We start from the raw sequence: 16,319 nt of genomic DNA, 5'->3' as shown, positions 1-16,319 counted from the left end.
CTCAAAAATGCAGCCTAGGTGGAGTAGTCGAACACAGATCCACTGATCCTTCAACACAGAGCATCTTCAGAAGACAAGTTGATAAAGTAAATTTTAAAAATMTGWATTGTTTGATACAAGTGTGTATTGAACCTAAAGCACTGTTCGATACGGTTCGATACAGGTACATGCATTGTTGCACCCCTAAAAATTATGCACAATAAACAAACCCATAAAAAACAGCAACAACAACAACAATACGATAAAAACTATCATTAAAAAATGTAATGATCAGGAAAGATACAGTTTAAGGAATACAGTTAAAAAGATGTGTCTTAAGCCTGCTCTTAAAAATAGCAACACTCTCTGCAGCCCTCACATTTTCAGGCAGACCGTTCCACAGACGAGGGCCATAGTACTGAAAAGAAGCTGCCTATTTGTCCACAACTTTGGGACTTAATCCTCAGTTGGATGTGATGGGTCACATTATATTCTTATTGAAGCACAGTGTTGCCAAACGAACAGTTGTTTGGATGCAGGTTGACTGTAATAAACGGCTTCACCTTCATTACTCCACATTTTCAGATTGGCCTACAGTTAAAGACGGACTTCAGGGTACGAGCCACATTCACAACACAATTCTCTCTTCCTTAAATCAAACCCAGTTCTTTATTTTACCCACAGCTTATCAGAAACAACTGCTCAGTGTCCAGGCATACCTCAACACATGAAAAGACTGAGATCAACCATCTCCATCTCCTAAACACAACCACCTGATTTGTTCTGAATCAAAAAACATGCTTGGCAAGTTCTGTGAGAAAAGGCAGATGATCGCATTTAAAAAAATCTTTACATAAGGATTTTATTAACCACACTGCAGCGACCATTCCATACATGACAATTATTTTTGAGTTTTGAAGGCTCATGTGGATAATTTTGAAATGCTTCTGAATACAGTTTGGCTGCACTTATCAGTAACAGTCAAGATGGCCAAACACATGAAGAAAAGTGGTTTAGATTTATATACTCATTATGAGTGTTTGCTTTGTTGCCACAGATGGCATACCGTATTCCAAAGTTTGTTTTAAAACCAGACGTTTCATTTTAAAATCATCCAGCTGATCTTAGAAGAATCTACGTTGACATTATGTTGGCAAAACTTCCTTTGTCTTTAATTCAATCAGCTCTGCTCACGTTTTTTTTTTTTTTTCACAGCTGGTGAAGGAACAAATCAAATGAGGTAGGATTTTAAGATTAGATTTCATCTGGGAGATTTATTGAGACGGACACAGATTTCTAGTAACTACTGGTTGCTCCAAAAAGAAGACTAAAATAATGCATACTTAAGGAAGACATTTTTAATTAAGTCATTCTGTATTTAAATGGAAACTTTCAACATTTTTCTCTGTTTCTGTGTCTGCCATATGAACCAAAGTGATTTAGAATACCGTAATTTAATATTAAATTGACCAAAATTAGATACAGCTTAATCCCGACCTTTACTGACTGCTGGATCAAAAGAAGAAGAAAAAAAATACTTTATTTCCTCTTAAGTAAATAAATGCAATGCAGTAATTCTATTTAAAGGATGTATAATAGTATAGTCTAAGGAAATACATCAAAGWCTTTCCTTCACAGAGATTTTATTTGCATATGTAGTTTCCAAGAGTCTGGCAGCACTTAGGAAACACATTTAAGTATATTTTATTAACTCTGGCTGAAACTTCATTTCATACATATTTGCTGTAAAGCAGTGGGTTCGTATCCTTAATATATATGATCTTATTTCATTTATGGCAAAAACGTCAAAATACAAGAAAACCTTTAAACCAAAATCAGACAATAAATGTTCTAATTCAAAAAAAAATAATAATTGTAATAATGTGGAATTAGAACAAACAATCATTGAAATAGTAATTATTTTGTTAACCAAAAACGTAAAGAGAAGCGTTTCCCTTGTTTTGGCTATTGGAACAGGCAGAATTAACATGTTTATTTGTGTAGAAAATTATTGGATAAATGGGGTTCAGCTTTGCTCGCTGCATGATGGAGTCAAGGGGTGAAAGTAGACTCAGAATTTACCATCTTTTAAAAAATTTCTTGGGTAATTCATGTCCTAAAAAATATTGAATTTGATATTTATTAGCTCTRAAGATTTACAAGCAATCTTTTTTTATGGAGATGGAAAAACTGTCATAAAACCACATCTGTTCCCATAATGTCAATAAATTATTCTTTATGCTTATTTTGTGAAGATGACTTAATATCGTAGATGTTACATGTTCAGAGCAAATGAAAAATTAGGTGATGTATTTTCTACAGCCTATGCAAATCTCACTTGTATAAGCTGTTTTATCACATCAAGGAGTTCCTCATCAAACTCATCCTCAAACCCTGACCCAAGGTTTGCTGAGATCTAAAAGAATTAGCTTGCAGTAATGCCTTATGAAACCTGGAAGTCACTTTGAAATTCATACCAACTGAGCACAGGCCAAATGGTTTTCAGCAAGTACATTTTAAATATTAACCGTATTTATTCCAACCTCTCCAAACTCCTCTATGAAACAACAGCAGGTCCCATACTGAGAGGGTTACTGTCACCACGATCTGGAACAAATAAATAAAAAAAAATGTTTCTCTTATAAAAAACATATGGATTTCAGCACTTCACATCCAAACTCACCGTGCTTCACATATTTTCTTTTTTAGCTTTGAAAACTGTTTTTTAGTTACAACTACACATTCTGAAAAGAGCGGGACAGTTTTTTTTCTTTTTTTTTTAAAGAGAATTTAATAACAGAAAATCAGATAATCAACACGGACGACAAAAACTTGAGTCATCAAGTGCAAAACAAAACATACTTCAGTTATACAGAAAACAAAACTAAAAATCGCTCACTTAATGAAAAATGTGTGTGCAAATTTTATTTGCGGTAAAAAGGCAAGAAGTTGCTGCCTTAGTAATTAGTTCACATTCTCGTTAAAACCGCATTTACATTACAAAAACTAATTAAAAAAACAATGTGCTTTCAGAGACTGTAAAGTCACTGTGATGCATGGTTTTATTTAAGGTTGTGAAGGATGGATCTGAGGTTGAGGTGGAGGAATATGTGTCCCGGGTCGGTTTTGTGATGAAGTTCTTGTAGCTGGAGGTGGAGGAATGAGCGTTCAAACAGGGTACGGTTTTTCCTGAACAAAATAAATAAATAAATAAAGTAAAATAAAATAAAATACAGTATAAAAAATCTGTCAGAAAAAAATAGTAGTCAAGTGTCAATCATAGCTTGCATTCGCACCCCACAACTCCATAAACATAGCCAACATGTTTATGGCTGGGCACAAAACAAGTCAGTAGACGTTTGTGGAACTGGAGAATCTGAGATACATAAAACATTCTTAACACCTTTATATAATTTATAAGTCGGCAAAGACATTCTGAGTTTGACACAAATCACTCAAAACACAACAACCCCCCGACTAGTACTGTGTAAGCCTTGTGGCCATCGGAGAAACCACAATACTTGTTTTCCTTTTACCGTCTAGCTAATCCTTTCAAACGTTTAAACTGTAATGTGGGGTTTTCCAGGATCAGACTTGTTTTTCCAGCACATCCAAGAGATATACATGTATAACCTTCAAAACGTGTTGTGTTTCCTAAACAGATTTCAAATCATTTATACAGTATGGCAGGGCACATTATCCTGTAAAAAATTCCACCCGTGAATACATTTTATTCGACAGGTTTTACTCAGTCAGCAGAATGTTTAGTTATGTGGGTTTCCTTGTAAAGCATTGGCCTTGCCAGCTTTCCTGCTTCCTGTAGTTCATATCGTCCCCAAACTGACTGAGCAGTTCACAGGATGCAAAAAGAAAACAGTTCATTAGACCAGGCAGAGCTTTCCCTTGTCCCATGGTACACTTCTTATACTTGCATGTACTTGTTGATACGTGATAGGACAGATATCTATAGGCAACATCAATTATTTGAGGCTACGCAATGCACCCTATGTTTTGAAACTATTCCAACTGTATCAGGATTAAACCTTTAAGATATCGCTGCTGTTGGATTGGACAACTATGCCTACCCATGTAGTATTAATGAGCCTTGGTTGCCACTGACTAATTTTGTTTTCCTTCCTTCACCCACTTGTGGTAGGTCCACACCTCTGCACATCAGTTGTTGAGATGCTGTGATTTGAGCTTTCAGCTTTCATTAATAAATTAACTTGTTTTTTTAATTCTAAAACATCAAATTCAAGTGCAGAATGTAAATCTTAATGTGCATAAGCCTCTGCCCAATTGARCCATTTATTGTCATAATGTTGTGACAGATAGCTGTAAAGTTGCACGTCTAAGCATGCAGGAAGATTTTTTTTTTCATTGTTGAGTATGAGATTATCACTGTGGAAATTACTGTTTTCACCTGATGCCGGAGAGCTTCTGCAGAAGGACGRAAAGCTTCTCAAGTGAAGGCAGCTCCATGCGAGGGTTTTTAAGGAGCTGAGAAGCAGTTGTGAAAAACTCCTCACAGCTACATGCCTCTAGAAATGGATTTAGGTAGCCTACAAGCAGAGCAAAGACAGGACACTTTGATTAAACTCATTTGCTTCACGCATCCTTTTCCAGAGCTCAGCTTCAAACCGAACCATTAGATTCGTTTTTTTTTTTGCCATCCTTTTTAGATTTTCTCAGGAATGAAAACTGCTTGGACACACAAACAAACCATGAAAACACTAATGATCAAACTGAGCTGAGACAGGGCCACAGATGCTGGTCAGAGTGGTTCTGCGATGAGTGGATTTTGGAAGTGGTTCCATACTGTCACTTTTAACTCTGACCTTCCTATCATCAAAGCACAAACTCAAACACTCGCACACACAGGGAGATAAAACGGAGAGGACAACATCATCATTCCACACAGATGGTAGCTGCACATTTTTTAAATTAATAACAGCAAAAGTTGACCTCATGAAGTCTTTAAATGAAAGTTGGTTACTAGAAAATAAACATTTGTTTCTGCTAAAGTCACATTCTTTTTTTCTTCTTCTTCTCAGATAGCAATCTCTGTTTTAAACCAGGCATGAGAGGGATAAAGTTTGAACACAGGGGACTTGCCACTTCGCTGCCATCCAATTGCTGGAGAAGACTGATAAAAACCAACTGGGTTATGTTAGAAACTCGGTGATGCAGCATTCAGTGTCAGCTAAACTATGCATCTGTGGTCGACAAAAAAATAAAATAAAATATTCAGTTTTGTTTGATGGAGCCATCAAATCAGATCAGGCCCAAATCATACATCTTCACTTCAACATTGTTGACTGGCTGGAGGATTAGCCTATGTCTTCTTGAAGGTTTAAGATTCAAGAGTTTTATTGTCATATGCCCAGCATAAAAGCAGTTACACTGTGCAATGAAATTCTTACTTCGCAGTTCCTCTATTTACCAACAGTCGGAGATATTATAAATAAAGTACAATACAATACAAGGGTAGGGTGGACAGAATAATACAGTTTTTTACATTATTTTTGGACAGTAGCAGCTGAATTTTTAGTGCAATAAGACACTGTATACAGAATTATAGACCAGTTTTTATAKACCAGTATTTGGGCAGTAGCAGCAGAATTTGTAGTGCAAAACAGACACTGTGTATGGGTAAGCATCAAACGTGATACAGACCAGACAAAATAGACACTAGTGTTATACAGTTATTGTATAAACCAGTGTTATACAGTAATTAACAATAATGTAGACCAGTAGCCACAGAATGTGTGGTGGGCTCATATTACGGGTACACGTTAGGGTTCAGACAGTTTCAGAGTGAACGGGGGTTTGAGGTGTTTACAAACCTGATGGTTTATGAATAAAAACTGTCTGTCAGCCTGGTTGTCCTTGACTTCACACTCCTGTAGCGTCAGCCTGACGTCAGGGGCATGAAGATGTTGTGTTGGGGGTGAGTTCTGTCCTTGATGATGCTGTGGGCCTTTCTGATGACCCTGGTCCTGTAGATGTTCTGCAGTGAGGAGAAGATTGCTCCGGAGATGGACTAAGCAGACTTAATCACACGCTGGAGAGCCTTCCTCTCCTGAGTGGTAYAGTTTTCATACCACACYGTAATGGAACTGGTGAGGATGCTCTCAATTGTACTCCAATAGAAGTTGTTGAGAATTTTGGTCGACATGCCAAACTTCCTCAGCCTTCTCAGAAAGTACAGCCACTTCTGGGACTTMCGGACGATGTGGTTGGTGTTGTGTGATCAGGTGAGATCCTCGCTGATGTGCATGCCAAGGAATTTGAAGGTTTCCACCCTCTCCACCTCTATCTCACCAATAAGCAGTGGTGTGTGGAAATCCTGCCTCTTCCTTCTTGGATCAACAATCATTTCCTTGGTCTTGTCTATATTTAAGGAAAGGTTGTTGCGATCACACCATTTCACCAGCTCAGCCAACTCCTTCCTGTACGCTGTCTCGTCCCCACGATGATCAGTCCGATGACTGTAGTGTCATCGGCAAACTTGATGATGCTGTTGTTGCTGTGTGAGGCCATGCAGTCGGATGTGTAGAGTGTATATAGCAGGGGGCTCAGCACACAGCCCTGGGGTGTCCCAGTGCTGACAGTTCTTGTGCAGGATGTGCGGCTGCCAATCTTGGCTGACTGGGGTCTGTCCGTCAAGAAGTTCAGCACCCAATTGCAAAGCGTTGGTTTCAGTCCAAGGGTGAGGAGCTTTCCTGCCAGTTTGGTTGAGATAACCGTGTTGAATGCCGAGCTACAGTCGATAAACAGCATTCTCACGTAGGTGTCCTTTCACGCCAGGTGTGTGAGGGCTGTGTGGATGGCAGTGTTGACTGTGTCGTCAGTGGATTGGTTCTGACGATACACAAACTGTAGAGGATCTAGAGTGTCGGGGATGGCTTCCTGGATGTGAACCATGACAATCCTCTCAAAAACCTTCATCACTATTGGAGTGAGTGCAACAGGCTGATAATCATTCAGGCAGATCACGACACTTTTCTTCGGGAGGGGGATGATGGTTGTCTTAAAGCATGAACTGCGAGGGACAGATTGAATATGTCCAGCCAGCGAGTTCTGAAGAGCAAACCTTGAGTGCACGCCTGGGTTTGTTGTCTGGGCCAGCTGCTTTCCGTGGATTTATTTTCTTCAGCACCTTGCACACCTGCACTGATGTCACCGTGAGCGATGAGTTCTGTGTACTCTCCATGTCCATATCCTCCCTCTGTTTGTCGGGGTTGAGGGAATCAAATGGAGCATAGAACTTGTTTAGCTCATCTGCTAGTGTAGTGCGGCTCGTTGTGACCTCTTTGCTTCTCTGTTGGTAGTTTGTGATGTGACTCAGTCCTTGCCACACACGCCGGGGGTCCGCAAAGGACCTTAAGTTGCACGCAGCAACGTAGACATTTTACAGTTTACTTCCACTGTCAATGGATTTCAGCCATTTTCTTTTAAATCGGATATTTGCTGGATTTTATATGTGCTACATTCTCCTGATCAGATGCACACACACAAAGTAAATCAAGCACATATTTTCCAAGTTTGACAAGCTAACAAAATAGGATGTGGTGGAGATGAAAAATAATAATAATAAAAAAGAAAGTTGCATTTGATTTAGTCAGGGAGGTCTGCAACAAAATCAAAACAAACCAAATACTTTTCCGCAGTTGCAAAGTTGAAAGAATGCAAACACACACAATGAAGCATTTTCACAATTAATGTGCACTGTTTACCAAGAATACAGAAAAGCCCATGAGACACTTTTTGGCATGTTGGGTTCCTGATTTTTTATCTTTTTTTTTTGCTAAGTCTGAATTTTGCATGCAMAAGACATGTTGTGCAACTATTTTGTGACTTGACATAATAAAAGTACTCAGGCTGTGGTAGTTTAAGCTCCAACGTCCTATGTATGGATTTTTTGTACAAGTAAGCTTTGTTTTATTAGGTAACCTTTAGGTGTGAACATTTACTCCTCTGTTACTCAACTCTTTTCCATCTCACCTCATTACTACTTTAAAAGAAAACAATAATTAGCACGTGCTGCTTAAAGTTCCCAGTAAAGACGCAGCTCAGGCCTCAGCCCCTTCTGCCATATGGTTCTGTTTTGCATTAACATAYAACAGTTAAAATGATACGGTGATTAAACTCAAAGAGCTCCCACCAGTCGCATGGAAACACTACAGCTGTTGTCTCAGCCTTGTCCACTTTTTGTCTTTTCACAGAACAGCCAGATAAAGGTAGAAGTTCAAGGTTTTAGGACAGTGATTTTTTTTTAAATCCCATGGCCTGACCAGTCCGTATGACTGATGTGAGCTCAAACAAACCATCATTATTCACATGTGGTTTTCATGTGGGAATGACATGGAGTGGAACAGCGAGGGGCTGTTATCAATCAAAGTAAATAGTGATAGTCAGGACAGTCTATAAATCTGGCTTTTAAAAAGTGAACACAGCCATTATATCCATCCCAAGCAGAGTGAATCATGCCATGCAGCGGCCAGGTTACATCTGTCGCAAACTAATGTGGCAACAATATTATTTCGACATTTTTTTTTTGGAATAGGATGAAAACAGTGTTAAAGAAATATAAAGCCACTTTCAGTGGCGTCCTGCTATCCATTAAAGTGAGGATAACGCAATGTGACTGTGAATTACCCCCCGATGTGTTTTTGTAATATTTCGTGATGGAAAAATAGGCAAATGCCCAAACTGTGAAAGTGACTGAATTTGTAAACTGACTGCTTCTTTTTTAGCTGTTAAATAGATTTATTGTGTACTTGGTGTCTTTAGGAGTGCAGAATTATTGAATTTAGTCTCTCCTGGTGCTGCGTAGATATCTTTACATTCTTTTKGGGTCATATTTTGCAACTAATTTAATTTAATCTATTTTGTATGACATTTTCTGAACTATTATGTCACAAAACTTGCAACATATTTTCTAAATAAAAAGGTCTGGACTTAATAATTACAATTTCGTTGTCTTCAATCTCCTCTGGCTCCAACGTGTAAGGCTGGATGGACAAGTCTTCTGTTGTTGACATATTTGAATTCATTTGTAAATAAAAAAAAGTTTTGGTGTTGCTATAAAGTTGTAAACCCCTCAAGCTATCGTTGTACCATCAAGGTACAATGGACCGCTGTGGAAGCTGGAGGGGAGCGGGGGGTGAAGTGCCTCGTTTGGCTATAAAGAAAGTCTCAAATTGAGTTACACACCTCAGACCAAGGGTGAAAGAGGGGCTTGTGGAGTTACAATAAGGAGAAATTCAGACCAAAGCATTGCAGTTCCACTTTATATAGACCCCAACTGAACGATTAAATGTTAAAGAGAAGGATTTGTCTTTTTTAAAGGAAGTCATGAGAACATGTTAAATAGAAAGTAAGCCTTTCAAACATTTCTTCTTTTATTGTTTTACCTATCATAAATAACAGCCACAACTTGACATTTTTATCACAGCAATTGAGTCAAAGAAAAGAAAAACTGTCTTTAATAGATTCTGAACTGCAGCTAAATGTCTCTTTTCTGTTCATCTAGACATCAAAACTATCCACTGCCGTTTCTGTTTTTCACAATATTGTGTGTTTGCTAGGGTGATTTGAAATTTTATATTTTACTCTCGTAAGACTAGCAGAGCTACGGTCTTGTCTAACAAACAGTGGTGACATTGAGCTGTCGGTATGCTTGAGTGTAATAACRTATCATGTCTTTCTCAGCTGCATTACAGAAATGCCATTTAATCCTGACCCCAGGCTGAGAAATGAAAAGACTTACTCCTCTTGACATAATATGATCGCAGTTTATAAAGCAAATGCTGCGAAGAAAATGATACGCTTTTCATAAAGTGCAGTGACAGCCYGTGGGTGGAGAGATAGAAAAACAGAGCAGCAATGAGTCCACAGACAACATTTAAGGGTAGGAATCAACTGATACAAAAGACAAAACAYATGAAAAAAATAAATGTAAATGTGTTGAACTGGAAAAAGAAATATGAACTCGTGCATSAATCAAAACTGTAAAAGATAGTGTTTTATTTTGAGCTGCTGTGAATACATTTAAGCATTCACTTGTTTCTGTCTGAATGTCAGAACGCTGTTTTCATAAACCTCTTAAGTTTTGTTTAAGAAACCCTTAACAAATAATGTAGCTCTCATTTCTCTTGCTGGAAATACACATAAAWGCAGTAGCTGAAGACTCATTTTTCCACTTCTGTGGATTAAGTGTTTGGCCAAAGCCCTTCACTACTGATACAATTTTTCATCCACTCAGAGTTGGTTCATCAGAGAGTTTTTAACGCTGCGTGTTTTCTTTGGCACCATTCTGTCACATCTTGAAGAAGATCATAAAAGAGCACACTTGTAGACAACACATCATTCATCTCACAGACTGCCGTACTAGATTGAATGCTGCTGAACTGGTAATCACAAATATTTCAAGTGTAAACAGAAGAGCCAGAAACACAACAGACTCTCATTGTGAGCCTTGGGTTGCGTGGGTTGAAAGCCAAACAGTCTTAATGATGCATGCGTGTATTAAAAAACACTCTTACTTACGAGACTGCTCGGTAAGCTGCATCAGGATCTCTATGGGGGCGCGAAGGCCGACCCGGCTGGACCGAAGCACCGAAAGCAGCACATGTACTCCTCCATACTGAATGTAGAGGCCTCGATTCTCCTCACATTTAAGTTCAGTACAAAGACTGTCAACTGCCTGGGTCAACACATCAGCTGTCAGAATGGAAGAAATGTAGATATAGTCAACTCAGAGTTCCTACAGTTTAAGGAAAGTTAAATTTAAGACTTTTTAATACCAAGTGAAATTAAATTTAAGACCTATTTCATAATAAACCCAAATGACAAAAATAAAAACTGTGGCAGAAACTCATGAATCCAAGTATTTTTGGTTGAAGTATTCAAATAGATCAATAGTTTTTGCAATTTTTTTGTTGCAGAAATATTCTTAACAGTCAGTTTTAAATTTAAGTTAATTTCTGGAAATCCTCTAACAACCCAAAATTTTGAGTTTTAGGACCCACAGTGGGTTCTTAACCCCAATATACTATAGATGAAACCTTAAAGAGCCTGTGACATCAATTTTTTTGTAAGAAAAGTGAATACATTTTTGGAAAGACAACATTATTAACATATTACAAAAAATAATTTCTCATTGCTCAGATGGACAGTTGTTGAGATATTTGCATGTGAAATAAAAGGAAGTGATGTCAAAGGGGAATGTCTGCATGTGAATATTCATATTTGAGATGAATTTCAACAATCCTATTTACAATGTGTTAACATTTTAAGACTTCTGAAAGATTAATTTAAGACTTCTGAAAGATTAATTTAAGACATTTTAAGGCTAATTAAGGCCTTATTTTTGGATTGCTGAATTCAATGACTTTTAAGACTTTTTAAGGATCTGCACCCTGCAACTTGATTCCATTAAAAAATTAGCTTCTAAAGCCTCTAATTGATAACAATGACTTAATGATAGTGGTTATTTCCAAGACATGGAGGTTTTTCACTRTGAAAAAATCAAAACGTTGGAAGATTAAACCTTAAAACTGAACAGAATCTGTTACCCTAAGATTTTGATTTGATTGAATTTTAACTGTCTGTGTGTTGTACTTGCAAGCCAAGAATAAAAAAAGGCCTCTCTCAATTATAGTCAATTTAGTTTCTCATCAATCCAAAGAAAGGCAAAGCATGAATGAACAGAAAGGCAACCTGGTGAACTGACAGAGAAAACGGTCTGTATGCTGTAAATACACCGAGTGAGTTATTGCAAGCAGATGGACGTTTATTTCAGTAGAGGACTTCCTAAAATATGTCAGGATATTTACAGTGCACCAAGTTAGCCCACAGAGTTCTATAATATGGACAGGCATGGAGCAAAATATGCTTAAAACCACGAGTCCTTTATCCTTTTGAAATTTCTGCTTCAGAGCAAGACTCCGAAATTAAACTCATGCAAGCAGCTGTGCAACAGTTTAGGCCTGATTGTGAATGAAACCCAACGTTGCCAGTTCCACTTATTATGACTGACTTTGGGTTTGTTTGTTTTTTCTTTTTTCTCAAAAGTTAATAAAAATTGGCAGCTGCGGGTTGAGTTTATTGCACTACCGAGTTTCCAAATGTTAATTTTGATCATCCATGGTCAGTGTGTAAACATTTTGGCGGTACAATGCTGAGTGTTCCAACAACATGCTCCTAATTACAGTGTCAGGATGCTGATGCTTACCAGGTGTGTACCATGATCATGCTCTTAGTTAAGCTTTCTTTAGCAACCTGACTGCACACATTCTATGACAATTGTAGATTTCAGTCTCAATTTTCCAGCAAAATAACTGACAGAACAACAAAATACTTAAGAACTATTAAGCCACACAAATTATAATGRCCTATTTTACCATTCCTCTTAACATGATCCAAATGGAACAGATGGAAGTGAAAAAAACCTCAATGCAAAACAGCATATTCATTTTAGGTTAGCTCTGTTTTATAATTTAATGAAAAAGGAGGACAAGAAGCATATAAGTCTCACGAAATATAGGATTGTAAACCTGACAAAAAGTGAAATATAGGATTGCAAACCAGACGAAAGCTCCATGATTTATTTTACCTCCCAACTTACTTTTTAAACATTAAGTAACAACTTTGTTTTAAATGCCTAAAACTAAATAAAACAGGCATCAGCCTGGCAAACTATTTGCCTGATTCTTACAAAACTACTTCTTTGCATAAGCTATGTATGACTGATATCAATAGTATTATCAGCAGTGACAACTATTTGACAGAACTTCCATTCTAAAAAGTTCTACTATCCTAAATTAAAAGTTAAAGAATACAGTTTTTAAAGTTAATATTACCTTGTGTGACTGTGCAAAGAATAATGAGGTTGGAAAGAATCCAAATGTGAGAGTAAGGGTTTGGAGAAAGGGATAAATGTCTGAACGGTCCAGTAGCTTCGATGGTGGACACAGGCAAGTCCAGATTTTTGGATTGCAACACTGTTGATGGAGCAGAAAGCTTCAACAYTGCCTCTCCAATTCGCCGCAGAGTGAATGAAGGGGACACATGCTGTGAAAAAAAAAGACACTGAAATTTGCACTTAAATACACTGGAAAGGACACCTATGCTCTTTTATCTTTGTTAAAAAATAATAAACAAAATAAAAATCAGTAGCAAGGAGTCAGCAGTTGTCTTTGCCAAACTGTCAGAACTGATAAAACAATGAAATAAACCACAACTATAATCAAACACATCTGAATTTCTAAAGCAATGAAGATATAATTTTTTTAGACAAACTAGATTCCACTTTTCATCAACAAACTCGTTAATTCAAACTGGTGCACAAAGACCTCTTAACCTAAAGTCATCTTCCCTACACTAATCCTGCACCGTGGCCCAGTGAAGGTTTGTTTTCATCATTAAAATGAACACATGTTGCAGCAATAAGGGAGGCCAAATGATTCCAGTTCAACCTCAAGCATTTCAACGAGCAGATATGACGTAACTTGGAAAAACAAAGATGATGGGACCAAGCTTCCTGCAGTCAGATAATTAGTTGTGGCCTGGGGCTGTGGATAAAGACTGGAGCCTAATCCATGACGAACACTAAAAGGTTTAACAACGAGCACAATGTAAGCGTAACAATACAGAAACACACGAGTAACCCCACGCGTTGGAACTGGGCTATACTTATGAGTCAAAAAAATCAGGTACATGTTGAAAATGAAACAGCATTTCTATTAATCCATTTTAATTAGAGTTTTGTCACTTAAATGCTTCCATACTGGGCAACAGTGCGACGTCTTTACCATTTCCTCTTCCACTGTTGAAGTGCATTGTTTGTTATCTAGGGGTCTCATGGGCCTTGTGGTCACTTGGCAGAGCAATGAAGGACATCTTTATGAAAACCACAAAAAACAGGAAGAATCTGTTCCAATTTCTAAACTTTCTTCAACACACAACCAAGCAGGGAACTTCTATAAACAAAAACTTCCCGTAAGAACTCAAAACTGAACTGAAACTCCGTGTCTTTGGCTTACAACTTTTTATAGAGTGGGGAAACCCTGAAATTAGATTAATGAAAGTCTGTAGGATATTAGACAAAGCTATAGAAAGCTCAAAAGATGTAAAAAGGTCACTTTAAGATAACTTTACAGTGTAGATAGGTACCCAGATGTCATGTGCAATGGCTACTGTACATAGTACAAGATTCTGATCATTAAAATCCAGTTGTTTAGTTTTTGAAACACCTAATCTGCAACATTTAAGACAACTCAATGACCCAATGCAAGCATGCTCTATCACTGATGCAAAAATACTTAAGTTTTACCTGTTTCCTACTCTCAAAGTGTCTTAAAGTCCAATAAATGAAGCGCAGCAAGTTGAGTAGAAGGGTTGGCTCTGACAAAGGCGTATAACTGAGCTGGTCAGCTAATAACGGCAGCACCTAGAGACACAAAAACAAAAATATGGCAGAATATCAGTCACTGACTCATCAGCCGTACCTCTTCTTAAATCAGTGACAACTGCACTTAGATTTTAGAAAACCCAAAGATCAAAGTGAACACACCACCTTGAGACATTTTTCATTTAGCAGAATCTCCGGAGGCAAACCCTGGCCTAAAGGGTTCACTTCATTTCCTGCCACTGATGAAAACATCTGTCCGTCAAGTACCCATTCCAATAAAACCTCCAAGAGTTTTAACTGGATGGGAAATGGGCTTGCCTGAAAAAAAAAAAAAAAAAAAAAAAAAAAAAAAAAAAAAAAACAACAAAAAGAAAAAAAAACAAGTTTACTGTTTTGCCAAATTGGACCTATCCCAAGTTATGTAAAATACACAGAAGTCAAACAGAAAGATTTTAGATTTTACATATTTTAGAAACATTTCATTTGAGGGCTTTGAGTTTTCGTTTGTTTAAAATGTACTTACAGAATAAAGTGGTAAAGGTAAGCTTAGTATATTGATGTTTTAAAGCCCTAACCAGAGATTTACTGATCTGTTGTCAGTGTGGCTGTGCTCTGTAGAGAAATGTTGTACAATTCCCAGTTGAGATGTATAAATCAGTGTTAGCACTTCTCTAAACATGTTACATTAGCTTCTTTTTTTTCTTACAGTAAACACTTTAATTACAGGTTAATGCATCTACAATTTGAGCAAATCCTGAAATCCCACTGATTGGTGGTTCATTTAAATGGAAAAACAAAGTTGTTGCAGTACCTTGTTGGTGGATTTTCCAGATACAGCAGTTTTCTCCTTAATGTGAGGTTTAACACATTCTGTTCTGTTACCACTTCCATTCTGACAGCCTCTTATTGTTGTGCAATGCTCATATTTTCTCTAAAAACACAAGTTACAAAAGAAATGTGAATAACTGATGTGTATAATTATGAGAAAAAAAACAACAATGAATTAAATCGAACAATAAACTATGGTTAGAGACCATCACTGTGAGCTCAATGTTAACTTACATGTCCTTGTCTGACACTGTTGAAGTAAAATTTATTAATTTTCAGTGGATAAAACAAAGAATTAAGCATTTGATAAGTAATAAATAAGWTGTTACCTGCAGGTTCTCGAGACGAGCTTGCAACCTCTTGGACTGGATCTCCAGTTTCTGTTTTTGTTCACTGATCTCATTCAGCTGTTAAATGAAAAAGCAGTGGATGTCAATTTCACGCAAACCAGTGCTTTAAGATATCAATCACTTTGTTTCCATCTACATAATCTGTAAGCTTGGTTCTTTTAAAGCTGTAACAGCAGAGTTCAAAAGCCACAGAGTTCCCATTAGACTCATAAACCAAGAAAAGAAGTCTTACTTCATTCGCAGAAATTCATAATGGAAAAATTTGTGACCCTGTACATATATTTTTATTTCAGACTGAGCTTCGAAATGAACCAAATTTCAGCCCAGTGCATCTTTTACTTTGCTGGAAATTTCTCTACAAAAAAACTTGACGAATGACGTTTGACAATCCAAAATATTTTGCCTGCAATCTCCTGAGAATGTTTCCTTGACACTCAATCAGCGTGAAAGCAGCAGAGTTCAAACGCCACAGCTGAGGAATTYAGTGTCCTTGACGTTGGAAACGTTGAAGCCAAACACTTTTTGTGATTTGTTTCATAAGTATTTGCCATTATTGGTAAAATATAACAATTTCCATCGAAAATATTTTGTAATTTAGTGTGTAATGATGCATATATGGTGCCACAGGATTGTTTTATCAACCAAAAATGTTACATTGTTTCATCAGTGTGCATTGCCAATGCAATGCACACTATTGTGATTCATTTCCCATCCAAGTCATCTCCAATTTGGCATGCTTCTCC

The 16,319-nt window shown here is 37.3% G+C and overlaps 1 protein-coding gene across 3 annotated transcripts in view; it reads right to left on the bottom strand.

Annotated features, from left to right (window-relative positions):
• Positions 1-2,741: 2,741 nt before the first annotated feature.
• The window catches only part of ccdc138 (coiled-coil domain containing 138), a 17,878-nt gene continuing 4,300 nt past the window's right edge, over positions 2,742-16,319 (bottom strand). For 2 of the 3 annotated variants that reach the window (XM_014011514.1, XM_014011515.1), the window contains 8 exons: positions 15,556-15,633; positions 15,210-15,329; positions 14,564-14,716; positions 14,321-14,437; positions 12,849-13,059; positions 10,534-10,707; positions 4,403-4,541; positions 2,742-3,168 (listed from right to left, as the gene is read on the bottom strand). In XM_014011514.1, coding sequence (XP_013866968.1) covers positions 3,042-3,168; positions 4,403-4,541; positions 10,534-10,707; positions 12,849-13,059; positions 14,321-14,437; positions 14,564-14,716; positions 15,210-15,329; positions 15,556-15,633 — 1,119 coding nt within the window. In that variant the 3' untranslated portion in view covers positions 2,742-3,041. The remainder of the gene's footprint in view (positions 3,169-4,402; positions 4,542-10,533; positions 10,708-12,848; positions 13,060-14,320; positions 14,438-14,563; positions 14,717-15,209; positions 15,330-15,555; positions 15,634-16,319) is intronic. The other variant, XM_014011516.1, reaches the window with a different exon arrangement.

Source organism: Austrofundulus limnaeus, unplaced genomic scaffold, assembly GCF_001266775.1.
Source record: "Austrofundulus limnaeus strain Quisiro unplaced genomic scaffold, Austrofundulus_limnaeus-1.0 Scaffold81, whole genome shotgun sequence".
NCBI classification, from domain to species: domain Eukaryota; kingdom Metazoa; phylum Chordata; class Actinopteri; order Cyprinodontiformes; family Rivulidae; genus Austrofundulus; species Austrofundulus limnaeus.
The sequence above is the reverse complement of the archived record's forward strand: the minus strand, read 5'-3'. Positions and strand labels throughout refer to the sequence as shown.